The sequence below is a fragment of the Aquarana catesbeiana genome, linkage group LG02 (genome assembly GCF_042186555.1).
Source record: "Aquarana catesbeiana isolate 2022-GZ linkage group LG02, ASM4218655v1, whole genome shotgun sequence".
NCBI classification, from domain to species: domain Eukaryota; kingdom Metazoa; phylum Chordata; class Amphibia; order Anura; family Ranidae; genus Aquarana; species Aquarana catesbeiana.
In genome coordinates, this window is record NC_133325.1 from 395,301,825 (window position 1) to 395,328,628 (window position 26,804).

At 44.8% G+C, this 26,804-nt stretch overlaps 1 protein-coding gene and 1 pseudogene across 1 annotated transcript in view; both read left to right on the forward strand.

Annotated features, from left to right (window-relative positions):
• Positions 1-3,431: 3,431 nt before the first annotated feature.
• Positions 3,432-3,547, forward strand: LOC141130826 (U2 spliceosomal RNA; annotated as a pseudogene).
• Positions 3,548-4,825: 1,278 nt separating this feature from the next.
• PPM1D (protein phosphatase, Mg2+/Mn2+ dependent 1D) overlaps positions 4,826-26,804 on the forward strand; it is a gene marked incomplete in the record, with an annotated part of 58,865 nt that continues 36,886 nt past the window's right edge. Inside the window, 1 exon segment of the mRNA XM_073615249.1 lies at positions 4,826-5,494. Coding sequence (XP_073471350.1) covers positions 5,104-5,494 — 391 coding nt within the window.

The following is a 26,804-nucleotide window of genomic DNA, read 5'->3' on the forward strand; positions in this document are numbered from 1 at the left end:
GAGACCACACATCCCATATAGGCACTTTTGCCTGTGGGAGATGTGATGTATGTTGCTTTATTTCCAATGGCCACGAGACCACTCTCCCGAATGGCCAAACTCATGCTATTTTGCATAGAGTGACTTGCCATACAGTTGGCGTTGTATATTTAGCCAAAATCCCATGTGGATGTTTTTACGTGGGCAAAACTAAGCGCCCTTTTTCTAAGCGAATAAAGGACCACACACTACTCCTTTTTTCAAACGCCATTATGTATCGCCATTTTACCATCCTGGATTAGGTGATTTCTGTCACTGCATAGTTATACACTTTAGAGTAGATTAATATATGTATATAACCTTTCTCTTTTTTTGACAGACATTTAAAAATCTTTTGCTGTCTTTGGAATTGTCATTACTTTTGGTATTTTGTAAAACTCATGTGCAATTATGTTTTGTTTAAATGATTATTACTTTCATGTTTTATTGAACGCGTGTCATGGTTCATGTTGCTGGGATTGGTCCACTCTGGTTGGTGCACCGGTGTGGTTACCAATACCTATCTTCTGACTTGTTCTCCATGCTTTTCTCTTCTCCCCCTTGCCTTGGTGGCCCCCCCCCTTTTTCTGGGCGGACATCGGGCTGTCTATGGTGGCCTTGGGCAGACATTATATGTGGCTGCACAAACACCCCGGCATCTGCTTTTTTTTAGGACTGATGCCCATGTTTGGTTGCTGCCAGCCGCGCTGGAGTTCTGCTGGCCTGGCCTGGAATTTTCCTCCCATCCCGCTCTGCCCAATCTGGTCTGCTGTGCGGTTGTGATTTGGCACTGCGTCGCTTTAACTGACAATTGCGCTATCGTGCGATATTGCACCAAAACAAAATTGACGTCCTTTTTTCCCTGCAAATAGAGCTTTCTTTTGGGGGTATTTGATTACCTCTGCAGTCTTTATTTTTTGCGCTATAAACAAAAAAGAGCGACAATTTTGAGAAAAAAGCAACATTTTTTACTTTTTGCTATAATAAATATCCCCCAAAATATATAAAAAAACAAATTTTTTCCTCAATTTAGGCCGATATGTTATCTTCTACATATTTTTGGTAAAAACAAATCACAATAAGTGTATATTGATTGGTTTGTGCAAAAGTTATAGCGTCTACAAAGTAGGGGGTAGTTTTATGGCATTTTTATTATTTTTTTTTTATTAGTAATGGCGGCGATCTGCGATTTTTTTGTAGTGACTGCGACATTATGGTGGACACATCGGACACTAATTTGGGACCATTGTCATTTATACAGTGATCAGTACTATAAAAATGCACTGTGTAAATGACACTGGCAGGGAAGGGGTTAACTACTAGGGGGCGATGAAGGGGTTAAGTGTGTCCTAGGGAGTGATTCTAACTATGGGGGGGATGGGCTTCAACTCACATGGGACATACAGGTACGCCCATTTGCCCACCGCTGCCATTGAGCCGATGTATATCGGCGTGCAGCGGTCGGCAAGTGGTTAATATAGCCTGGGCCCTGTATGCCCCCTGCGTTGCATGAACGAAACTTCCCTTTGCCCTGATTGTTGGGCTACCCGGTTTTGTGCCCTATTGTGGGGGTCCCTTTGGTAAGTTGGGTTGGTTTTGTGGGGTGGAAGAGTCTATGAGCCATGACACTCGATTTGTGTGTTTTTCTTATAATTTTGTCATACTGTTTTTATAATATTATTTCCATTTTTTGATATTGTAATATTGACTATGTGTTTATTATTATCAGAGCCACTGTTGAACCCTGGTGACTACATAATTCCCTGAAGAAGCCATTGTTTGGTGAAACATGTAGGGACTTGACATGCATCAGTGACCATCCCATGTATATGGATACTTTGGCCAGTACCACGTTTGTATATTACTCTGCTTATGTTTAATGCACCCTGTTTGTTGTTCACTGTATATTTATGTAATAAAATGTATATTTTTTTAAAGTGAAAACTGTAGCTTCTATACATTGGGCACCATTATAATCCCTATTGGACCCCCTTTCTTTGTATTTACCAATATAAGGGATGAGGTGCCGGATCTTATGAGGTCCCTCAACCCACACCCTTTGCACCTCTTCCACTTTGTTCATTGCTTTAGCACTGTGTCTGATACAGATATAGTTTATTTTACTAGCAATGTGCACTTCACATGTACTGATACTGTTATGGCAATGTCTGCAGTAATGAACATGTCTGCCATGCATCTGACATAAAGTGACATTAACTACTTGCTTACTGGGCACATATGCCCCCTTCCTGCCCAGGCAAATTTTCAATTTTCAGCTTTCAGCGCTGTCACACTTTGAATCATAATTACGAGGTCATGCAACACTGTACCCATATGAAATTTTTATATTTTTTTCCAAATAGAGCTTTCTTTTGGTGGTATTTAATCACCACTGGGTTTTTTATTTTTTCTAAACAAACAAAAAAAGACCGAAAATTTAAAAAAAATCAGGTTTTCATAGTTTGTTATAAAATTTTGCAAACAGGTAATTTGTCTCCTTCATTGATGTGCACTAAAGAGGCTGCACTGATAGGCTGCACTGATAAGGCGGCACTGATAGGTGGCACTGATGAGGCGGCACTGGTGGGCACTGATGAGGCTGCACTGATAGATGGCACTGATGAGGCGGCACTAGTGGGCACTGATCAGGAGGCACCGATGAGGCTGCACTGATAGGTGGCACTGATGGGCACTGATGAGGCGGCACTGGTGGGCACTGATCAGGAGGCACTGATGAGGCTGCACTGATGGGCACTGATAGGTGGCACTGATTGGCAGCACTGATAGGTGGCACTCGTGGGCACGGATAGGTGGCACTGGTTAGCAGTACTGATGGGTACTGGTAGGTGGCACTGGTTAGGAGCACTGGCGGGCACTAGTTAGAAGCACTGGTGGTTACTGTGTGGGAACAATGTCCCTTTTACAGAAGCCGGTAAACGGCTTTATTTTTGAGAGCGCGAGGGAAAAAAAATGGGTAACCGGCTTCTGTTTACATCATGTGATCAGCTGTCATTGGCTGACAGCTGATCACATGGTAAAGGGCCATGATCCCCCTTTCCTGCGATCCGTGATCAGCCGAGTCCCAAATTATTTTACCTACAGGTAAACCTTATCATAGGCTTACCTGTGGGTAAAAATGACAAAGCGAACTTTACTACAGCTTTAAGTGAATTTTATTCAGCTTTTCAGGGACTGATGTGTAGTTAGGAGTGCAGAAAGAAACATACTTACTTAAATAGTAAACTGAGTTATTCCCACCCCGCAGTCCACCTCTTTGTTTACATTAGCTGCGGGGCAGGAGTGACCCAACACACACATCACTCTGGAGTTAATTAACTATGAGTTTGGAGTTTGGGTAGAGGTGAGTTTGGAATCCGCCAGAACTCACTACTAAACACACAGGAGAGTAAGCTATCGCTTCTCGGCCTCTTGGCTAAGATCAAGTGTAGCATCTTTTCTTATCAGTGTCCAGCAGGGGTGTTACTCTGTTATTCTGGCCCTTTGGTAGGAATGACTAGCTGTACCGTATCCCTGCTGGTATGATAGGGGCTCTGAAATCTAGTACTGGCTGGAACAGAAACCAGGGTGCCCCCAGGCAGTTGGGGCACTGGAGTAATTTGATTGGGAAAAGTGGATGGGCCCAGTTCCTCTTGATTTGATCTACCTTGTCTGGCCATGGGCTGGGAAGGCAGAGAGTCCATGTTGTCTATGGCCCCTTGGATTGGTCTCTCCAGGGGTGCTCTTAGTAACACGTGGGTGTGGGAAACCCATGGTGACAGCACTAAAACTTTTTCTGAACTATGCCTCCATGGGCTAGGCCTTTTGGTCTGGGGCAATTTTTCCTACCAGGCCTTAGGGCCTAGACAGTGCACGTTGCATGACCACTATTTATTTAATTAATTTTTCTCCTCGCGTTTTATCAGTTTGTGTGTTTTTTTCACTGGATGGAGGGTGTGGGTCCTCAGGCCTATCCTGAGGTCTGAGGGTTGGATGTGTATCCATTAGGTTCCTTCCTCCCCTGAACTGGAGGGGGGGTCTCTCTTCGGGAGAACCCCTCAACCTAGTACTTGTTGGTCAGCCTTGGCTGACCATGAGGAGAGAGGTCCACCAGGCCTTTTGGCTATGTGGACCATGTTCCAAACCTTGTTCCTGTCAGGAGCCTTGCGCCCTGAGGGTTCAGGGTAAGGTCCTACCCCTTTGGTGGGGGGACAAAGAACACACCCTTAAGTGCACTTTTTGTCTGTGTGTTTGCGCATGCACCTTTTTTTGTACACTTACGGGGTGTTTGCGCACCACCATGGATTCAAAAAGCAAAAAAAAAAAAAAAGAAGAGGGAGCTAAACACTGAATGAATGGTAAGGTAAAGGAGAAGAGACCAGGGGCAGCAAAAAAAAAATCATTTTATTAGAATGTTTGTGTGCAGTAATAATATCCTGTGTATATTATATGTGGATTACTCAGATTTAATTAATGCATGACAGATTTAATTAATGCATGACAGCATAGTGAACGTCACCCTATGTGGAAACATAGGGACCAGAGGCACAGCATTGCTGACTGAACCAAAATGAAGTGACCTCCTTAGCAGCCAGCTGCCCCCACCATTATTTTTCCACCTTGTGGGCAGTTTTTATAGGCAGTGGTCTTTTTTTTTTTGGAAGCCCGTCCCCACTCGCAGTTCATGGCTATTCTCCACTAACAAAGATGGACGCCTCGCCGCCTTACCAGAAAGTTCGAGAAGCCCCTATCCCGCGCCCTCCCTAACCCACTGGCAGCTTGCTCCCCAGAGCCGGGGGCTTCCCTTTCGCCAGTGACGTCAGCGCGCATGCTCGCAGCGTCGGGGCGGGTAAAGGAGTGTGCGTGCGGCACAGCTGAGTCTTCCATTGGGCTGCGTGATGTCACGTCGGTTGTTGGACAGGTCGGAGCGGTGTTGCAAATAAACAATAAAGAAGCGCGGGCGGAAGAAAGAGGAGAAGCTGCGGGGAGGAGAGACAGAGGGCTCTTTCTAATCCCAGCGCCGAGCCGGCTCCATTGTGTGTTGGTCGGGGGCCAGCGGCCGTTATCGTAGCAACAAAGGAGGTGGCTATGGAGAGTTCTTTGATCCTGAGAGTCAGCGTCTCCTCAGACCAGGGCGGCAGGAAGTACATGGAAGATGTCACTCAGGTGCTGGTGGAGCCGGAGCCGGGGGAAGGAGAACTTTCCTGGGAGGAGGAGGACGACTCGGAGGGAGAAGAAGACTCTCCGAGCCGGACTCCAGCACACAGCCGGGGCGCCCCTGGGGGCAGCGGGCAGTCTGTGGCCTTCTTCTCAGTGTTTGATGGACATGGCGGGCGGGAGGCCGCTCACTTCGCCCGGGATCACTTGTGGGGCTTCATCAGGAAGCAGAAGGGCTTCATGTCACGGGACCCTGAGGAAGTGTGTGCCGCCATCCGTAAGGGCTTTGTGGCTTGTCATCAAGCAATGTGGAAGAAGCTCCGTGAGTATTGCACTGTGTATATATGGGAAGACTGCTGTGTCCCCTTTAAGGCCCCTTTCACAAGAGCACATAGATCTTAGCTGCGGATAGAGGAAATTATTTACTGCAGCCTTATGGCCCCATTCACACACTGCGTTTAACAACGTTTTCATAACATATGGTTTTGTGCATTTAGGGCCAGTTCACACTTGGTGCAGTTCTGTGCGCTTCTTTTCTGCACTAAATGCTTGCACAGTGTTTAACATGTATTCTAATGGCTCTAGTTCACACCATGCTGTGTTTCCGCTCAGTTTTTGCCCTGGAAACTGCCTGCATGGTGTGAACTAGAGCCATTGAACTACATGGAAAACACTATGCATGCGTTTTTTAGTGCAGAAAAAAAGCGCACGGGACTGCATCTGGTGTGTACTGGCCCTTAAGAAAAACAGTTGACAGCGTCCAGGAGCGTTGTACGGTAGCTATCTGTATATAAACGCAGTAAATCGCAGTACATGTGCATGCACCTTAGAGCTGCGTGCAGGCACCTCACAGAAGTGGATGTGAATGCAGCAGCTGCACATCAAACTTTGACACGTGGACAGGAGTGGGTGCATGGATCAAAACTCAGATGCTGTTGGGTTGATTTACAAAAATTGGAGAGTGCAAAATCTGGTGCAGCTCTGCATAGAAACCTATCGGCTTCTGTTGTGTTTTTTTTTTTTTTTTTTTTTTTTTTTTTTTTTTTATTCAAAGCGGAGCTCCCCTCAAAAGACGAAGCTCAGCTTGTCTGCCTCCTTCTCCTTTCTGGTGGTGGTGGGGGGGTGGCAGGTACCCGGTTTTGACAGGTACCCTCTCCCACTTCATGTTGAGTTCACCGCAGCAAACTCAGCCAGATCGGCCCTCACCACAGCCAGCCTACTTAGAATGCACAGCGCGATTTGTGCAACGCGCAGTAGGAAACCAGCTGCGAAGCCATAAGGCTTCACTGCTGGCTTCCCTTACGCAAGAATTTAATACCGCAGCTACATGTAATCGCACATAAACGCAATGTACAAATGCGAGTAATCTCTGTACCAGGAGTGTTGGAATTTCAAAATAACAAAACATGCTTTTACCAGTGGCAGAACCGTCTGTGTTAAAGGGGCCTTATGCCGCGTACGCACAACCCGACCTAAAGGCATACTTGGTCCGGCGGACAATTCGATCGTGTCTGGGCTCAAGCGGACTTTTTTCCCCAAAAGTTTGACGGACCTAGAAATGAAACCTGTTTCAAATCTTTTCGACGGACTCGAGTCCGGTCAAAAAGTCCGCTCGTCTGTATGCTAGTCCGACGGACAAAAACCCACGCTAGGGCAGCTGTTGGCTACTGGCTATGAACTTCCTTGTTTTAGTCCGGTCGTACGTCATCACGTACGAATCCGTCGGACTTTGGTTGATCGTGTGTAGGCAAGTCCGGTCATTCGTAAAGTCCGCCGGACAAAGTCTGCTGTAAAGTCCGCTTGTGTGTACGCGGCATAAGGCTCATTCACACAGCTGTCTAAACTCTGTTTAGTGCACATCTAAACGCAGCGCTACAGGAAAACAAGGAGTCATACACACAGCTGTGTCTACAAGTGAAATGTGTTTGCGTTTAGCTGCATACAGAAAGTAGGACACTCTCACTGATCCGATAGGCATATGAACACATACACGCGAGGTCTCATTCAGATGGCAGATTAGTGCCATCCTCTGACAGATGTGTGCACCAGCACAGACACGATCACAAAGCTGCTGCAAAAATGTCAAACTTTTGACATGTGATTGTATCAATGCAGCCGCTGTGACTGCCTACACACAGCTCCGAGGTGGACATACATGTGTCTGCCAGCAGCTCTGCAAGGAGGGCACTAATCTGTCACCTGAATGAGCCCCAGGGTATCTTTCAGGTGATATTGAGACCTGTCCTCCCAGCTTTTTGCGGCGTGTACATCCACCTCCAAAGCTGTACAGGGAAGTGGATGCAGATGCAGCAGCTGCACAGACACAGTTGCATGTTAAAATGTAAACAAATATTAAAAGATCAGCTTGCACTTAGAGGGTGGAGCTGCTAGCACAAAAAGGTGACCAACCTCATAATAAATAAATGCATGCAAAAATTAATAGTATATGTTGGGAAATACTATAAATGTGATCATATAATGTCCATAGAAAAAAAATTCTTTAAGCTTTTATTTGAGTTTTTACGTGCTGAACTTGTTGGATTTTTAGCATGTCACAATTTGACACGCATGTGCATGGACCCTGAACACACTGGGGTTGATTTACTAAAACTGGAGAGTGCAAAATCTGGTGCAGCTCTGCATGGTAGCCAATCGATACCATGCACCCACTCCTGTCTAGTGTCCACATGTCAAAGTTTGACGTGCAGCTGCTGTCTGCATCCTTCTGTGGGATACCTGCACGCAGCTCTGAGGTGCATGCACATGCAGCAAAATGCAGCTTAGCATGGAGGCTGGGTCTTGGCACTCATCTAAATGAACCTTTAGCCATTTGAAGAATTGTACACGTGTAAACATGAGTGTTTTGGTTGCATGGGATTTTGTTAGCTCTGCCAATAAGAACCTACAGTATTTTCAAAGAAAAAAATTAAAATACTCATCTGTTTGTGTGAATGGAGGGTAAACTTGTTAAAGTTTTACATCATGTTTTATACAATATTAGTTAGGCCTCATGAACACTGGACATTTTTGCAGCTGCTTCTGCTGTAGGAGCATCTGGTGTTCTTATTTTTCCTGCCTCCAAACTTCCCTGGATGTTAGCCTCTGTGTCCATAGGCTTTAGTGGCAGTGTTTAGAGGGAGGGAAAAAAAACACTGGCAGTGTGTCCAGGAGCAGTAGAGTTTGGGCAAAAACTATTCTAAATGCATTTTAATCTTGGGGACATTTAGCGCTTGAGCGTTAATTCATCTTAATCGATTTCATTGGCCAGAATAATTATTCTGGTCATTAACACCCAAGCGTCTCATGCCTTTAAGTGTGCCTAAACGCTTATGAAAGCGTTAGACACTTTTACAAGCGTCGTCTGTTTTTTCTGCTAAAGCGTTGCTGCACAAGGCCTTATGAAAACATTTTAGAGATGACCTGCCAGGAGTCATTATTATTTTTTTATGCTAATGTACCCATGTGTATTACAAGTATTCACCTCAAAGTGAAAAAAAATAAATATCTATCTTTATAAAAAATTTTTTTTTTTTTTCCCCCTGAAGTTTCTTCCTGTGTTCGTATGAGTCTTTGTACATAGGAATACAGGTTGAGGAGTAGACATAACCCAGTTCCCACAATGCAAATCGCATCCTTTTCCACTTGTGGTTGAGGCATTCACTTTGTATTGTGGATTGAGGCTCCATCAATATTTGAATAGGCAGTGATGGGTAACATTTTATAATTCTTCATGTGTGGTGTTTTTTTTTTTTTTCCTGTCAAAAGCTGTAGTCCTGTCACTGCAGTCTAGAGCATCCTCTCTTCTTATTCTTCTGTTTACATCAGGGGGGAAATGGGGTATAGGGGTGGTGGGGTCCTCCTTCAGGTGTCCACTATGCCTGTGTGGTATAGTCACTTGTGGCTGTCCAGTGATGGCATTCTCTCTGGATCCAGAAGAGTAGTGACATCTTAACAAGGGGACAATTGAAGACCAGCTGGAAAGGGACCATCTGCAGCACTGGGTTAGTAGTCCTTATGGCCAAAAACAGCCCTAGTGCGAGATCTGGGTGGCGGTCATAGATGAAAACTTAAGATAGCCATGAATGGCCCATGGGTGGACCTGTTGGCACCAGCTGGCTGGACAACATTCAATTTTTCAATCCACTTTTGTCAAAGGAGTCAAAGGAAAATTCTTGACCAAAGAGTGGCTGAATCTGATCAGATGCAGTATTTTTTTCAGTTTTCTGACAGCTGCAGGTTTCAGAATAAAATTGCCTGGTACTTTTTAGTACAGATGGGGAAATTAATTAATTTGAGTGTGTGGTGTGTTTTTTGCTTTTCGGTCTTAACAGCTATGTCTTGCTTTACGCCACCAGCTGCAAACAACAAATTCTTGCAGAATGGTTTGGAGGGGTAAGAAGGTTCATATTTTGAGGCTACTTTCACACTGAGGCGCTTTACAGGCGTTTTTAGCTCTAAAAATAGCGCTTCTAAAGCACCTCTCCTGTCACTGGATTGGTGCGCCTGCGGGACTTTTTTTTTTTTTTCTTTTTTAAAGTCCTGCAAGCAGCATGTTTGGGGTGCTTTAGGAGCGGTGTATACACCGCTCCTAAAGCGCCCCTGCCCATTGAAATCATTGGGCACCACCGCCAAATTGCTTTGGCAGCGGCGCTTTGCGGGTGCTATTAACTCCTTAATCGGCCCCTAGTGGGGGTTAAAAGCGCCCCGCTAGCGGCCAGGAAGCTCCACTAAAATGATGCCCTGCCCCAGTGTAAAAGTGCCCTGACTGAAATGTGGGTTTTAAAATCTTTGACTTTAAACATCACTTCTAATAAATCACCCTAATAATACACTCTAAAGTAGTTTGGAAACAAGTTGCTTTATCTACATCAGTACAGCTCAGTGGTAATCCTTGACAGCTGGTAAATTTGGAAAACCACAAACTGTCTAAAGTAAGCCTCTTAGGTCCAGTATACAAAAATTATTGGTGGTGTCAAAATAATTGTTTTAAGATCAGTTATTTTATGATTGAGGAGAACCCTGGATTCTTGTCCTAATTTGTATTCCTGTTTTCCAAGTTCTAAATCAAGGTAAAGCCCTGCATAGTGTTATTTTATATTAGAGCCTCTGCTGGCTCCTTGATTTGTGATAGTTGATAAATGTGGGTTGCTTAAAGTGGTTAACCCACTTCTACTAAATTGTCTCATCCCCTCTGTACCATAATAACAATGTGTGCCTGTGTAATGTAAAAAAATACACTGATCTGTACTGATATAAGCTCTACCCCGGGCGCTCAGCTGTTTCTTTTCCTCTCTTCTCTCTCGGCTCACAGCTGCAGTGAGCGGGGCTGAGCCCTCTCGCTGACGTCAGCTGGGGAGGCGGGGGGAGAGAGCGCCATCATTTTGTATTAATAAACCTTTATATACACATTTTTTTACATATCTGCCTACATACTTGAATTTACTCTAGTGTATATTGTACCGAGATAGTCCAATTGCCCCCATTCTCTAAGGCGGCTTAGTTGGGGACCAAGCTCCTGACCTCTTTATTTCTAAGTTTCTGGATGATGGTACAATTTTCTACATATTCTTTATCACCAATACTGCTATAGAGGCTACTTCTTTCTATTTTCTGAATGCAGTTGCAATTATTGGCAGAAAGTATTCGCTTAACAGTTTATTCACCCCATATTTTGTTTTCAGTGTAAAAAATAAATAAAAATTAGCACGCACACAGTACCCAAATTTGTGGTAAAATATAAATGACACTGCATCAAGTAAATAGATACCTGACATGTTTTATCGATGGCTCTAGAATTATTGCTCTCACTGTGGTGTAACTATCTTTGTGCACAAACCCACCAGATGCATTAAAAAAAAAAAAAAAAAAAAGTTTTTCCTTTCGTCTTAAAGTGTTGCTTTTTTTTTTTTTTTTTTTTTTTTTTTCTTATCACAAGGCTTCCATTTAATAGGCTTGTGCAGGTGACAGATCCACCTTAAGGAGACATAAGTGGTCTTGCATGCTGAATCACTTCAGCCAGAAAGCTGACAGCTTACTGTGAAAATATATCAGCTAGGAGTTTTTGTCAATGGCAGTAAAAGGGTTAGAACGATCACTTCATTCTGAAACGCCAAAAATCTGAATAATTATCTTTCAACATGCTATAAACTGCAAAAAAAAAATCTGAAAAAGATGAGTGCAGTATGTATGCCATTAGGAGTAGACAAGCAAAACATCATGGACTGACAGATGTCAGAATATGACAACTCCAATTGTCTGTTGGGGCTGAACAGATCAGCGTATAAACCATTTCTGGTAACTGGTACATGTTTTCTTTCAAATTTTGTTTATTTTTGCCTAAATGATTAGATCTCTGGCCCAAGCTACTTTACAATGCCTTGACTTCTTATGCTGTTGTGATTAAAGCATTTGTTAACCCAAAAAACAGATCATATTCCCTTAGGGTTAAAATGGTATGAAAATAATGTATGTCTATAGCAATATTCCACAAAACTTGCCAATTCTACCCTATTCTTTAGACTATTCAGAGCAAAAAGTTGTACAAATGTTATGGATGCACAAAAAAACCTCTTCCAGTGTTCATAACAAGGCAATCCTGTAAATCCCTTTCCCTTTATAGAAAATGTGGGTAATTTGGTTTTGGTACAAGATCTCTGCCATTCAAATAATTTGCAGTTTGAAATCAGCTGTCTTAGCTTTTTATGCGTTGGATACTCAGATCATTCAGTGCTTTAGCATTTGGCTGACAGGATTCTTGCCAGGACATGTCTGTATGAGCAGTTTCACAACTATTTACTGAGCCCTTATTGGTCAGGTGTGTCTTGCATCCATATAGCACAGGTGTCATTCTAATTTCCATTGCACTTTCCTGATGTCATCAACAGGACAGTCATCTCCTTCATATAGTTTAAGTGCAGTGCAACCCAAAACCTTTTTTTTTTTTTTCTCTGTCTTTGTCCCTTATAGGGAGATTTCCCTTTTGCTAATGGGAATGTGTTTGTGAGATGTGGGTGTATATCTTTCTAACTGGGCCACAGAAACAAAGTAGAACATGTTATCTGATTTTAAAGGATAATTATGGCTCAGGCTTTTTTTTTTTTTTTTTTTTTGGCTGTACTTCTCTTGGTGATCTCAGGAGTGCACTTTTTTTTTTTTTTTTTCCTCACTCCTGTATCACAGATTCAGCTGATAGTGGGCTAATGACTGTTGGCTGACATCATTGTTGCTCTGCAGGGATCCCGACAAGCCCAGTGGCATACCAACAGGGGGGGGTTGGTATGTCTGCCATGCATTGGGGGGTGTCAGACCGGCGCCCTCCGCGAGTGAAGCGGGGCGCCGGGCACAGGCAGCAGCGGTGCGAGGGCCAGCTGCCAGATTCACTCTGCGCCGCTCACAGCCAGGGGAGAGAGACAGTGAGCAGCACTGAATAGAGGTTGGGCGGCAACTGCTGAACTTGTTAACCAGCAGTTGATTGGTTGCTAGGTGGTCCTGGCAACCAATCATTAGCTTGTTGATATGAAAAATTAACTCCAGCAGTTCCCACCCTCTGTTCTGTGCTGCTGTGTCTCCAGCTCTGCATGCATGCCCCAGTAAGGTAGGAAGAGGCAATGTGTATTGTGTAGGGGGTCCCAAGCTGGGGGGTGGGGCTGTGTGTAATGTGCACGGGGTCCCGAGCTGGGGTGGGTGAGGGCCGTTGTGTAGTGTAAAGAGGTCCAGAGCTGCGGGGGCTGTGTAATGTAAAGGGGTGCAGGTGTGGAGAGTGGGTACACAGTAGTGACAGAATTTGGGGGGGGTGCAGAGGTATGCAGGGGGCACAGTGGGGTATTTTTAAAGTTATGGGGGGGGTGCCAGAGATAGGATTCACCCTGGGTGCCAAATGATCTAGGTCCGCCCCTGCCTGAGCCAACTGCTCTTGCCCTTGGCGCACCAGTGAGCGTTGGAGGGGCAGATCAGAGACGCAGTGACTGACAGTTGCCATGTTCACCAAAGACTGAGAACTGAATGATGAGCCATTTCTGATCAGTTTTCGGTGTAGAGCCAATGAGGACAGATGAAGCATCGAATCAGTGCTTTGTCTTTTTGTGAACCCATGCTTCTCTTTTTTTTAAATTGGGGGGGGGGGGGGCAAACTGCTGTGGGTTTTAGGCGCCTTTCACACGGACGGCTATTCTGCCGCAGTTAAAAGCATGTTTTTTTTTCTGTGAAATTCAAGACACCAGGCACTGCGATCAGCTGCATTTGTACAGTGCGATTAGCTGCAGTTGCGTTTAGCTGCGGTTTGCCATTTCCCTAGCAACCCGACAGGGTACCGACTCATATTGAACGGGGATCTGACTTGGATCCTTGCCAATACCAGGCACTGTGTTTGGTATGAATCTCGAGGGGGAACTCCACACCAAATTTTAAATAAAAAACCGGCATGGGTTCCCCTCCAAGAGCATACCAGGCCCTTCGGTTTGGTATGAATTTCAAGGGGCACCCCCTACGCCAAAAAAACTGCATGGGGTTCCCCCCAAAATCCATACCAGACCCTTATCCGAGCACGCAGCCAGGTTGGTCAGGAAAGGGGGTGGGGACGAGCGAGCGCCCCCCCGAACCGTACCAGGCCGCATGCCCTCAACATGGGGGGGGGGGGTGGGTGCTTTGGGGCGTGCCCTGCAGGTCCCCCCCCCCACCCCAAAGCACCTTGTCCCCATGTAGATGAGGACAAGGGCCTCTTCCCAACAACCCTGGCCGTTGGTTGTGGGGGTCTGTGGGCAGGGGGCTTATCGGAATCCGGAAGCCCCCTTTAACAAGGGGGCCACCAGATCCCGGCCCCCCACTCTATGTGACTGAGTATGGGGTATATGGTACCCCTACCCATTCACCTAGGAAAAAAGTGTCAATAAAAAAAACACACTACACAGATTTTAAAAGTATTTTAAATGATGTTGACACGACGCTCCCTCTCGCTGTAATGCCGTGAGCGAGGTCCGCAACCAATTATATAAGCATGGGGCGTGGCCACCGGGTGATGTCACCTGGTGACCCCGCCCACTTGTCCCGGGGCATGATGGGACTGTGACGTCCTAAGGGGCGGGGTCACCAGGTGACATCACCTGGTGGCCACGCCCCATGCCTATATAATTGGTTGCGGACCACGCTCACGGCATTACAGCGAGAGGGAGCGTTGTGTCAACATCTCTGGAAGAGAAGAGGGAAGAAGACATCTCAAAAGACCGGACTCCTCCACTAGCAAAAGAGCGGCAGAAGATAGCGGAGGAGCACGGCAGAAGGAAGAAGGCACCAGAGAGCGCGGAGACGACACCGGAGAGCGGGAGAAGAGGCCTGAAAGACCCCCGGAGCTGCCTAATAAAATACTTTTAAAACCTGTGTAGTGTGTGTTTTGGTGTGTGTGGTTTTTTTTTTTCTTTTTTTTTTTTGTTTTTTTTTTTGACACTTTTTTTCCTAGGTGAATGGGTAGGGGTACCATGTACCCCATACTCATTCACATAGGGTGGGGGGCCGGGATCTGGGGGCCCCCTTGTTAACAAGGTGACAAGGTGCTTTGGGGTGGGGGGGCCCGCACCAACCCACCCATGTTGAGGGCATGCGGCCTGGTACCGTTCGGGGGGGGGGCGCTCGCTTGTTCCCACCCCCTTTCCTGACCGACCTGCGTGCTCGGATAAGGGTCTGGTATGGATTTTGGGGGGAGTTTTTTTGGCGTAGGGGTGCCCCTTGGAATCCATACCAGACCGAAGGGCCTGGTATGCTCTTGGAGGGGAACCCATGCCGGTTTTTTATTTAAAATTTGGTGTGGAGTTCCCCCTCGAGATTAATACCAAACACAGTGCCTGGTATTGGCGGGGGATCCAAGTCGGATCCCCGTGCTTGTCGCTCATTGGGAAAAGAAAAAACATTTTTCCTTTCCCGATGAGCAGCTCGGCGCTGTTATCCGCAGCTGACACAGTGCACTGCGATTACCTGCGGTTATGTGCGGATAGCTGCGCTAAATCTCTCCTGGGCGCAGTCAATTCTATTTTTTTTTTTTCTATCCGCACGGAACTGCATGTAACGCAGCTAAACGCAGTGTGTGATAGGGGCCATAGGAAAAAGCATTGTGTGCTTTTAGCTGCGGTAGAAAACTAGAAAATCCGCAGCTAAAAGCACCATTCTATCCGTCTGTGTAAAAGGGGCCTTAAAGAGCTGGCATCTATAGAAGCCTCTCAAACATTTCTGTCATGGCCAGAAGTTGCGCTTTTCTGTTCAAAGTTCAACACTTCCAGTTAGTGTTGGCGCTTGCCCCCCTCAATATGAAGGGCAGTCTTGCTGGTGTCGGAATGTGTTAGAAAGCATGTGTCAGATGATTGGGTGGGGTTAAGCTCCAACACTGCACAGAAGAAGCTAATCAGAAAAGCATATCACATGGGCTGATATATTGGCCCTTTACTGATGGGCAGCTTCACTGACTAATAAGAATGTATATGAGTTCAGAAGGGGTGTGCAAGATTCAGAATTGTCAGGACATGCCAATGCTTTATCTGTCAAAATGGCTGGATATTTGGCATAAAGGTTTAAAAATCTAGCCCAGTAGAAGAGGGATTAAATGCCAAATTGGCGACACTAGATACATTTCTGCCATACAAGACTTTTTTTTATTATTTGCTTTAACCATTGTAGCTTAATATAAATTGGTACCATTTAAAACAAAAATAAATGCATTTCAGATTCCTTTACATTTTGGCTATGATGAACAATGCAGTAAACTTATTGTGGCGTAAACCCAATTTACAAACTGGCGTGTGTAGCCGTTGCATGTAATTGCACCTTCAAGATGATGTGTTTTACCAAAAAACCTGTGTGTGTTTCTCACAGCCTTTTAGGGCTTGTTCACACTTGACTAAATATCTGCCGCTCAACAAACGCTCCAATAGCGTTCCTATAACGCTCCTAATTTTAATGCTCCACAACTGCAACAAAACTACGCTGAAAACTCCTGCCAGAGCGTTTGTGGAGCGTTACCTTAGACTTGAATGGGAGGCGTTGAAAGGCTTCAGACGCCTCCTGATTCAACATGAGGCTTCAATTTTGAAGCAATGCGACACTAATGCTTAGTGTGAACTGCACAATGTGCTGTCTATTATATCTTGTGCATGGGTGCTTGAGGGGCATCTTTAACGCCTGTCAAACTCTCAAACGCCTGCTCTTAATGCCAGTGTGAACTGAGCCTTTGAGACCATCCAAATTGCATCAGGTTTTTTTACTGGCCCATTTGCTTTTGATGGCAGAGGGCAATGTGACTGCACTTTTAGCTCAATTTCTCTTTGAGACCTACCCATGTAACCTAGCTCTGCCCATTCCTCAGATGGTTGCCAGTGGCTTTTTAGACTGCCTCTTTGTATGTGGATTCACTTGGGAGACTAAAGGACAATTTGTACTGCCGTGGCAAAAAGTTTTTCAGTGTGACACAAATATATATAATTTTCAGTCTGCTGCTTCAGTGTTTTTAGATCTTTTTTGTCAGATGTTAATATGGTCTACTGAAGCATAATTACAAGCATTTCTGAAGAGTCAAAGGCTTTTATTGATCATTACATTAAAGTCTTGTGTGTGGTGTGTGTTTGTTTTTTTTTTTTGTTTTTTTTGTTTTTTTAATTAGTTATTTTTTTAAAATTATACTTGCCTGCTCTGTTGCAGTGGATTTGCACAGCGAAGCCCAGGTCTTCCTTTTCTGCTCCATCCTCTGTGCTCCTGGCCCCTCCCTCCTGTCGAATGCCCCCAGAGCAAGCAGCTTTCTATGGAGGCAGCCGAGCTGCTGCTCTGTGTGTCCATTTAGACACAGAGCTGAGGTTCGACACCCCCCCCCCCCCCCCCCCCTCCTGATAGGCTAACTGGCTTTGACAGCAGCGGGAGCAAATGAGTCCGCTGCTGTGTCTCAGCCAGTCAGGAGGGAGAGTCTTGGATGGTTGAGACACTCGTGGACTTTGATGGACAGAGATGGGGCTCCAGGGAGTATGAGGGGGGCTGTACACAAGATTCTTTTCTTAATGCATTGAGATTAAAAAAAAACCCCTGACTTTACAACTCCTTTAAGTTTATGCAAAAGTCCGTATTTGCAGTGTTGACACTTCTTTTTAAAGACCTCTGCAACAGGGTGGATTTTCTTTAAATCACGATTTGAAATACTTTTTAAAATCCCTAGTTAAAAGGCTTGATTTAAATCAACTCTATTTAAATCCATAATTTTTCAAGAGCAACTGTCATCTCTGTTCGGCGGTGGCTCCTCCTCTGACTCACCCATTCACTTTAATGGGACAGCTGGTGACACAACAAGATGAGGGACATGACGGCAGCAGGTGAGTGGATGCCCCGCTAACGGGCGCTGACATGATGGCTCGCGAATGACAGGCGCTCTTTAAATGTAAGGACTTATTCTTCCTGGTGGTTAGAATCTTTAATATTTGCCAAGAAAAAGGTTTCCTATTTAGAATATTAAGCTGTCAGGTTAGTAAAACAGTGATATCGGAACCAATTCAATCATACAGTTTGTAGTGTACATAGATTTGCAAAACAATGAGATAAAGGAATATTCCTAAACTTTGTTTTATCTCCTGGTTGCTGTGAAATTGTGTGAATGCATCAATGCAGTGCATGTTATCTCAGATTGCAGCGATTGGATTAATTGAATGAGTTTAATAAAAATGTAAATATTGCAGAATATACAGCCTCATGCTACATAACTAAGCTCAGTTTAATGCCAAATGAACTATCGTATATACTTGAGTATAAACCGACCCGAATATAAGCCGTGGCACCTTGTATTTTACCACCAGAAACTGGGAAAACGTATTGACTCGAGTATAAGCCTAGGGTGGGAAATGCAGCAGCTACTGGTAAACAATGCCCATCTGTACCTTTTGATTACAAATAGCGGATGTCTCCTGCTGTGTCATGCAACTGCAGTCTTAACTGTTCAGCGGCCGTCCACTGTAACAAAGCCCCGCTTCCTTCTCGTCCGTGATAGACGGAACACCGATTCAGTTTCCCAGCATTGTATCAGTGTTCCGTCTATCACGGACAAGGAGGAGGCGGGGCTCTGTTACAGTGGACGCCTGCTGAACAGTTAAGATTGCATGACACAGCGGGAGACCCTCACTCAAGTATAAGCCGAGGGGGGCTTTTGCATCATAAAAAATGTACTGAAAAACTCGGCTTATACACAAGTATATATGGTAAATTATGATTAAATTAATAATGGTTGTTGCAATACTTTGTCACACCTTATTTGCACAGCGGTCTTACAAGCTTTTTTTTTTTTTTTTTTTTTTTTTTTTTTTTGAAAATACAAGTAAGACAACAGTAAAGTTAGCACAATTATTTTTATATTGTGAAAGATAATGTTACGCCAAATAAATTAATACCTAACATATCACGCTTCAAAATTGCGCCCGCTCGTGGAATGGCGACAAACTTTGACCCTTAAAAATCTCCATTGGTGACGGTTAAAAATTTCTACAGGTTACCAGTTTTGAGTTAGAGGAGGTTTAGTTGATATCGGCGATACCTCACATGTGTGGTTTGAACACCGTTTTCATATGCTGGCGCAACTTACATATGTGTTCGCTACTGCGCGCGAGTTCAGTGGGACGCTTTAAAAAAAAAAAAAAAAATTCTTATTTTATTTCACTCAATTTTTTTTTTATTTTGACACTTTTTAAAAATAAATAAAATCTTTCTGGGTCACTTTTATTCCTATTACAAGGAATGTAAACATTACATGTAATAGGGGGAAAAAAAAAAAGCATGACAGGTCCTCTTAAATGTGAGATCTGGGGTCAAAAAGACCTAAGATTTAACATTTACCCAAAAAAAGAGAAATTATTATTATTTATTTATTTATTTATTTTTTTTGTGCTTTTATTATTTATTTTTTAAGACCAGTGGTGTGTAGCTGAGCGGGGGCCTTCTTTCCCTCACTTACCCTCACTTTCCTTCACTCGGCATCCAGCCTGTGAGGGGAGAGGACCCAGTGGTCTCCGCTGCTACCGACTTCTCCAGTAAGCGGCAGAGACCACCGGAGCGTGGCGCCCCCGAAAGAAAAATGATCTCGCCTAGCTATTTGCTGCCATAACAGTATTCCACTTAAAACAGCTGACGTACAACTGTGGCCGGTGGTCCTTTTTAAGCGTTTAACCAAAAAATAAAAACCTGATCCTGTTCCCTTTAAAGCATGTTATGCAGAGTTGTACTGTGTCATTTGACCCCCTATATACCTTAAAAAAAAAAACCTGGCTGATCCTGCCTGACTAAAACCTCCCATCTGCAAACAGACCATGATAATCATGACTACTGAGCCCCCGATACCGTGGTCTGGTTGCGAGATTCCATCAGCTGCAGCTGCTACCTGCAGCTCTCCCTGTGTCTGTCTCCTCTACAACAAGATTCCTCAAAAATGGGATTTTAAATGGACCACAGGCAGTGATTCGTAAAAAAATAAGATTTGTTATGTGGTACAAATAACATACAACAGGGCTTGACAAATTTGCTTTGAATCTAGGAGCCAGTTTTTTTTTTTTTTTTTTTTTTATAATTTTTTTTTTTTTTTGAGTGGTATGGATTGTCAGCTCCCGGGGTAAGGCCAGTAATTTTCGCCCCCTAACCCTTACTTACAACGGAGCACCCAGTCAATAACTCCAATGTAACGCTGTTACATCAGGGTTATGGGCTGGCCAGAAAGAGTAAGGCTGGCAACAGATACCACTGGTTGGCTTAGGCAGGCGGCACTGGTTTGGAACTGACAGATGGCACTGGTTGGTGGCACTGGTTTGAACTGACAGATGGCACTGGCAGGTGGCACTGGTTGGCATGTGGCACTGGTTTGGAACTGACAGATGGCACTGGCAGGTGGCACTGATTGGCATTGGCAGGTGGCACTGGTTTGGAACTGGCAGTTGGCACTGATTGGCAGTGGCACTAGTTGGCGGCAGGTGGCACTGACAGGTGCCACTGATTGGTGGTGGCATTGGCAGGTTTCACACTGAGCCGAGTATTACTGTGTGTGAAACTGACAAAGAACAGAGGAGAGAGGAGCTGTCAGAATTGAGCTTAATGTTGGGGGTGGGCGGGACCGAGCAGCTATCAATCACCAGCCAATGATTGGGCTGCTTAAGGGGCGGAACCACATGCACGTAGCTGCTGGGTCCCGCCCACCCCGACAGCAAGCTTAATTCTGACCGATACTCTCTGTTATGTGTCAGTTTCACACACTCAGCAGCTCTGGCAAGCATCAAGCGCCGCGCTGAGTGTGGAGAAGGGAGGAGGAACGGCGGTCAATGTTAAATATTCTAGCACGGCATGTCTGGGGCATCGGGAGTAACAGCGAGTGGGCTGGTGCCAGCCTAGGCGCCAGGGTGCGGTTTCTGGTTGCCATGGCGACCTGGCACCTGGGGTTTGTCGAGCCCTGACGTACAAGAATACAAAGTTGCCAATGATAAAAACATGTATATGGGAGACAGATGTAAGAACCAGCTGTGAAAGGAGCCCGCAGGCTGTTGTCCAACGCTTTTCAAATACACATACAGTGTGGATCTTCCTCAGGGACTGTACGGGCTTCAAGAGCTGTGACTCCCAAATTTAAGTAATTCACCGGCAATGGACAGACACTAAAGAATAAAAAGATGTACTTGTCAGGGCCAGGGAGGAGTGACCAGCCCGAGTATCATGGGGATCTAAAACGTGTTGCTCCTAATTGTATTGTGAGTTAATTGCAGCAAAGTGCATCAATCTTGGCTAATGCCTAGGAGTATTGCTCATGGAGGGCCCCCAATCCCTCCTTAACCACTTCTTCAATTCCAGGCACTTGGACACCTTCCTGCCCAAGCCAATTTTCAGCTTTCAACGCTGTCGCAATTTGAATGACGATTGCATGGTCATGCTACACTATACCCAAACAAATTTTTTTTATCATTCTGTTCCCACAAATAGAGCTTTATTTTGCTGGTATTTGATCACCTCCTGCAATATTTTTATTTTTTGCGCAACAAATAAAAAAAGACCGAAAATTTTGAAAAAAAATTTGTTTCTGTAAATTTGTTTTTTTTTTTTTTTTTTGTAAATAAGTACGTTTTCTTATTCAATGACGGGCACTGATATGGCTGCACTGATGTTGGGCACTGGTATGCGGCACTGGGCACTCATAGGTGGCACTGATAGGTGGCATGGATGGGCACTGATGACACTGATGGGTGGCATTGCCGGACATCCCTGTTTTGTAATGTAAATGAGGTGCCAGTCAGTGTCTATTTGTGGGCACTGGCATAGTTTGGGCATTATTTTTTCTTTACATGTGGATGGCCATGGGGGATGTACCTGGCCATCCACATGCTGGGGGCTTCCCTGGTGGTCTAGTATGGGCATCTGAGGGGGGGCTGCGCTGATAAACAATCAGCGCATACCCCCCTTTCAGGAGAGCCGCCGATCGGCTCTCCTCTGTCAGACGCGAGTGAGGAAAAGCTGATCAATGGCTTTTCCTGTTTACATCGCTATCAGCCGTGATTGGACACGGCTGATCACGAGGTAAAAAGCCACCGCAGGACTGACACACCGCACCACCGATCTCCACGATGCGCGCCCCCATTGGCACGCAGCGGCTTTTATCCTGAAGGATGTCCTATGATGCCGAGTCAGGATAACTGAACCACCGCCTGGCCATCATTCTACTATAGGCCGGGCGGGAAGTGGTTAAAGAGTACCTGTCACCACCTACAAGGCATTTTTACATTCCTTGTGACAGCAATGAAAGTGATTAGAATTTTTTTTTAAAGGGACAATGTTAAAAATGTTACCCTGGCAGAATTTATGATTTCTTGTCCATTTTTCAGAGCATATGAATAACACAAAAAACTATTCTTTCACTCATGGTTAGTGTTTGGCGGAGACCATTTATTATCAATCAACTGTTTACTCTTTTTAAATCCTAATGATAACAAACTACCCAAATGACCCTGAAAAGTTTACATACACTGCTGATTTTGGCCCGATAACATGCACACAAGTTCCCACAAAGGGGTTTGAATGGCTATTAAAGCTAACCATCCTCACTCGTGATCTGTTTGCTTGTAAATAGTGTGTGTGTGTGTGTGTGTGTGTGTACACACACACACACACACACACACACACACACACACACACACACACACACACACACATATTATATATATATATATATATATATATATATATATTTTAATTTATATATTCTCCAATGCATTTCTGGACTCCTGACAGACCCTTTACATCTTTCATCCAGTGCTGCACTGACGTTTCTGGGTTCTGAGTCATGGGGAAAGCAAAATAATTGTCAAAGGGTAGTTGAACTGTATTTAAAAAAAAAAAAAAAAAAAAAAAAACTAAAGTGATATAAGAAGATATCCAAGGAATTGAGAAATTGAGAACACTGTTAAAACTTTAATCAAGAAGTGGAAAGTGAGGGGTTCTGCTGAAACCAAACCACGGTCAGGCAGACCAACTAATGGCAACAGAAACTTCCCAAATGACCCTGATCAATAGTTTACATACCCAGTTCTTAATACCGCGTAGTGCCCCCTTTAACATCAATGACAGCTTGAAGTCTTTTGTGGTATTTGTGGATGAGTTTCTTTATCTTCTCAGATGATAAAGCTGCCCATTCCTCTTGGCAAAAAGCCTCCAGTTTCTGTAAATTCTTGGGCTGTCTTGCATTGAATGCACGTTAGTGATCTCCCCAGCTGTAGCCAATGACAGGTTGACTTGGCCTTGTGTTTTGGATCGTTGTCATGTTGGAATGTCCAAGTACGTCCCATGCGCAGCTTCCTGGTTGATGAATGCAAATTTTTATTTATTTTGATAACATACTGCATTCATCTTGCCAACAATTTTAACCAAAATTTCCTGTGCCTTTTTGTAGCTGACACATCCCCAAAACATTGGCGATCCACCTCCGTATCTTTCATCATAGGCCTTGACTCCTCTCCAAATGTAGCGTTTATGGTTGTGGCCAAAAAGCTACATTTCTCCAAGCATCTTCCAGGACAGCCCATGAGACCTAGGGCTCCTCCAACCAGGACAGGAAACATATTACCCCCACCAGATAAAAGGGTGGTCCTCCAGGCCCCATGTCAGTTATTTAGTGTTTCCTCCGAACGGAGGGTAACATGTTCCTGTAACCTGGTCCCCTAGGTCTTTTGAGCGGGGGTTTTAATGGCTGTTTGGGGTGTATCGCTGACCTTTCTCCTCTGCCAAAAGCAGCATCTCCGCTGGGCGGAGCTACTGCTCTCCAAGCTGGCCCACAGGAAATATCCAGCAAGGGTCACTTCCGGGACATAAGACGTCATCCTCGGGCGCTGGAGATGCTGGTTTCGGTCTCCATAAACTGAGCGAACAGGGGACGCTAGCTGCTGGTGTTTGAATGGGAAGAAGCAGCAGAGGCTGTGGACTACCAGAGGGGCGGGATGGGCCTTCTGCAGTACCTGCACACCTAGTGGACGCGGTCCCCAACACCAGCACCTCACAGGTAAGCCTGGAGTGTTTTGTCACCCCCTTGCTATCCTTGTGAGTGTTCTCCCCCCCCCCCCCATCTCTGTAGAATTTGGTGTAAGGGGACACATTTTCCCCCCCTCCTGCACGAGATGTTACGGAGTGATGGGTGGCTTAAAATTACGTTATGGGTCATTTATTTTGTTTTGTAGACCAACTCAGGCCAAGGCCCAAGCGCAGCCATCAAAAAGGAAGTGTGCGGTTTGCAGAAACAAGTTGAGCTCTGCATGGAGCAAAGCAGTTTGCCACACCTGTATAGAAGGCCTGGTAAAGGATGACCCGGTAGCCTCCTGTTAGAAGATGCTGACTTCTGTTAGAGATGAGCTTGCGTCTACCTTTAGCTCATTTAAAACTAATTGACAAGCTTCAGGCTCCCGCAGAGGGTCTGTCTCCAATTAGGGCTTTAGTCAGTAGCACTCCACAGCAGATTGCGGAGAGTGAAGACTCTGAGGCTGAAGCCAGATCTACCCATTCTTCTCCGGAAGAATCAGGATCAGATACAGGGCCCAGGGATAGAGAATACACAAGGGGCTCAAGGTTTAAATTATCTTTAGAGATGTTGATGACTTATTAAAGTCTATCTATACAACACTTGAGTTGGAAGAGGAGGAGGTACAATTGTCTAAACATGATCTTATGTACAAGGGTTTGCGTAAGAAAAAGTCTAGAGTTTTTCCAGTGCATAATTCTCTTCTTGATACTATCAAACTGGAGTGGGAAAATCCAGAGAGAAAAACTTTTTCGTTTCTGGTAACCTAAAAAGGTTTCCATTTAATGAGGACACAGAACAGCCGTCGAACAAAAAATGCTAAGTTAGACGCACCTCTTTCAAAAGTTTCAAATACTCAGACCTAGCGTTTGACAATATGGGCACGCTTAGGGATCCGATGGATAAAAGAGGGGATATCCTTCACAGAGCCTTGGGATTCAGCTGCTGGGAATCTTAAACCAGTTCTGGCCTCCACTTGTGTAGCCAGAAATTTGGAAGTATGGTTGACACAAATGCAAACGCATTTGTTGGCAGGTACCTCTAGAGAGCAGATTCTGAAATCTTTCCCTCTCCTCTTTCGTGCAGTGGGGTTTTTAGCTGATTCTTCCGCAGAGTCGGTAAGAATGTCATCCAGGACTTCGGCCTTAGTGAATTCGGCCAGAAGAAGCCTATGGCTTAAGCACTTTAAGACCGGGCCTCTTTTTCAGACTCGGTGTTTACAAGTTAAAAACACCTTTTTTGCTAGGAAATTACTTAGAACCCCCAGACATTTTGCATTTTTTAACACCCTAGAGAATAAAATGGCGGTCATTGCAATAATTTGTCACATCGTATTTGCGCAGCGGTCTTACAAGCGCACTTTTTTTGGAAAAAAATTCACATTTTGGAAAAAAAAAAATAATACAACCGTTAAGTTAGCTCAATTTTTTTTTTTTATATTGTGAAATATAATGTTACACTGATTAAATTGATACCCAACATGTCACGCTTCAAAATTGCGCCCGCTCGTGGAATGGCATCAAACTTTTACCCTTAATCTCCATAGGCGACGTTTAAAAATTTCTACAGGTTGCATGTTTTGAGTTAGAGGAGGTCTAGGGCTAGAATTATTGCTCTCGCTTTAATGATAATGGCAATAACTCACATGTGTGGTTTGACCACCGTTTTCATGTGCGGTCGCTACTCACGTATGCGTTTGCTTCTGTGCGTGAGCTGGTCGGGACGGGGAACTTTGTTTTTAAACAAAAAAAAAAATTTGGGTCACTTTTATTCCTATTACAAGGAATGTAAACATCCCTTGTTATAGAAAAAAGCATGACAGGTCCTCTTAAATATGAGATCTGGGGTCAAAAAGACCTCAGATCTCATATTTAGACTAAAATGCAATAAAAGAAAAATAAAAACCATTTTGTCATCTCCCACCGCCGATAACGGTGATCTCATGGCGAATCCGCTACAGAGATCACCATTATCGTTAACCGAACCGCCGCCTGAAGAGATGGATGCCTCGGTTGTGGCAGCGGCTGCTGCCATTACCGAGATATCCCTCTTCAAAGTCAAGACGTATATAGTTGTGCGGCGGTCGGTAAGTTGGTTAAAACCTGGTCAGGTGATGCTGCCTCAAAGTTACGCCTATGTGGGCTTCCCTTAACAGATGATTTATCTTTTTGGCCCAGGACTACAGGAGGCACTGGAACGCACAGCCGATAGAAAAAGGCTTTTCCAGAGAAAAAGAAAAAGCTGACAGCCTGAGTTTTTTTTTTTTTTTTTTCATGGCCAAAGTAGGCAGCAAGGTCCTAGGGAAAAGGACAATAGGCCCAAAAAACATTGGACAGGGCACAAAGGCAGAGGTAGAGGGGGCGTCTTGTTTAATCCTCCTCAACAACCTGCCAAGCCACAGTGACTCGTGTCTCCCAGTGTGAGGAAGAGTGAGGGACTTTCTCCCACAATGGGCAGCAGTCACCTCAAGTCCTTTCATCCTGGACCTAGTGACCAATGGGTACAGGCTGGAATTTACTTGCCAACCACCAGAGCGATTATTGGTCACCTTCCCTCCCCAAGATCGGGAAGAAGCGAGGGCTCTGGGTCACCAAATTGGAGACTTGTTAGATCAAAAAATCCTGATTCCTATTCCCACGGTCAGATCAGAGCAAGGGGTATTATCTCCATATATTTGTCATCAGAAAGCCGTCGGCAAAGTATCGGCTTATCCTGAAACTTCGGTCTCTAGACCTTTCAATCAGATACAAGCACTTTCGTATGGAGACGGTGTTCACAATCAAAAACCTGCTTTACCCAAACTGCTTCATGGCCACTTTGGATTTGAGGGATGCTTATCTGCACATCCCTATCCATCCAGCCTTCCAAAGATTCTTGAGACTAGCAGTCAAGATTGGAACAGATTCGGCCCTTTCAATTTCAAGCCCTCCCCTTTAGTCTGTCCTCAGCCCCATGCATTTTTACAAAAGTGGTGGAGGCGCTGGCTCTGCTAAGGTTAAAGGCGATAACTATTATCCCTTACCTGGACAACTTAAGGTGGCAGAGTCATACTAAAAGTTTTTAGCAGATCTCCAGACTGTACAAGACTTCC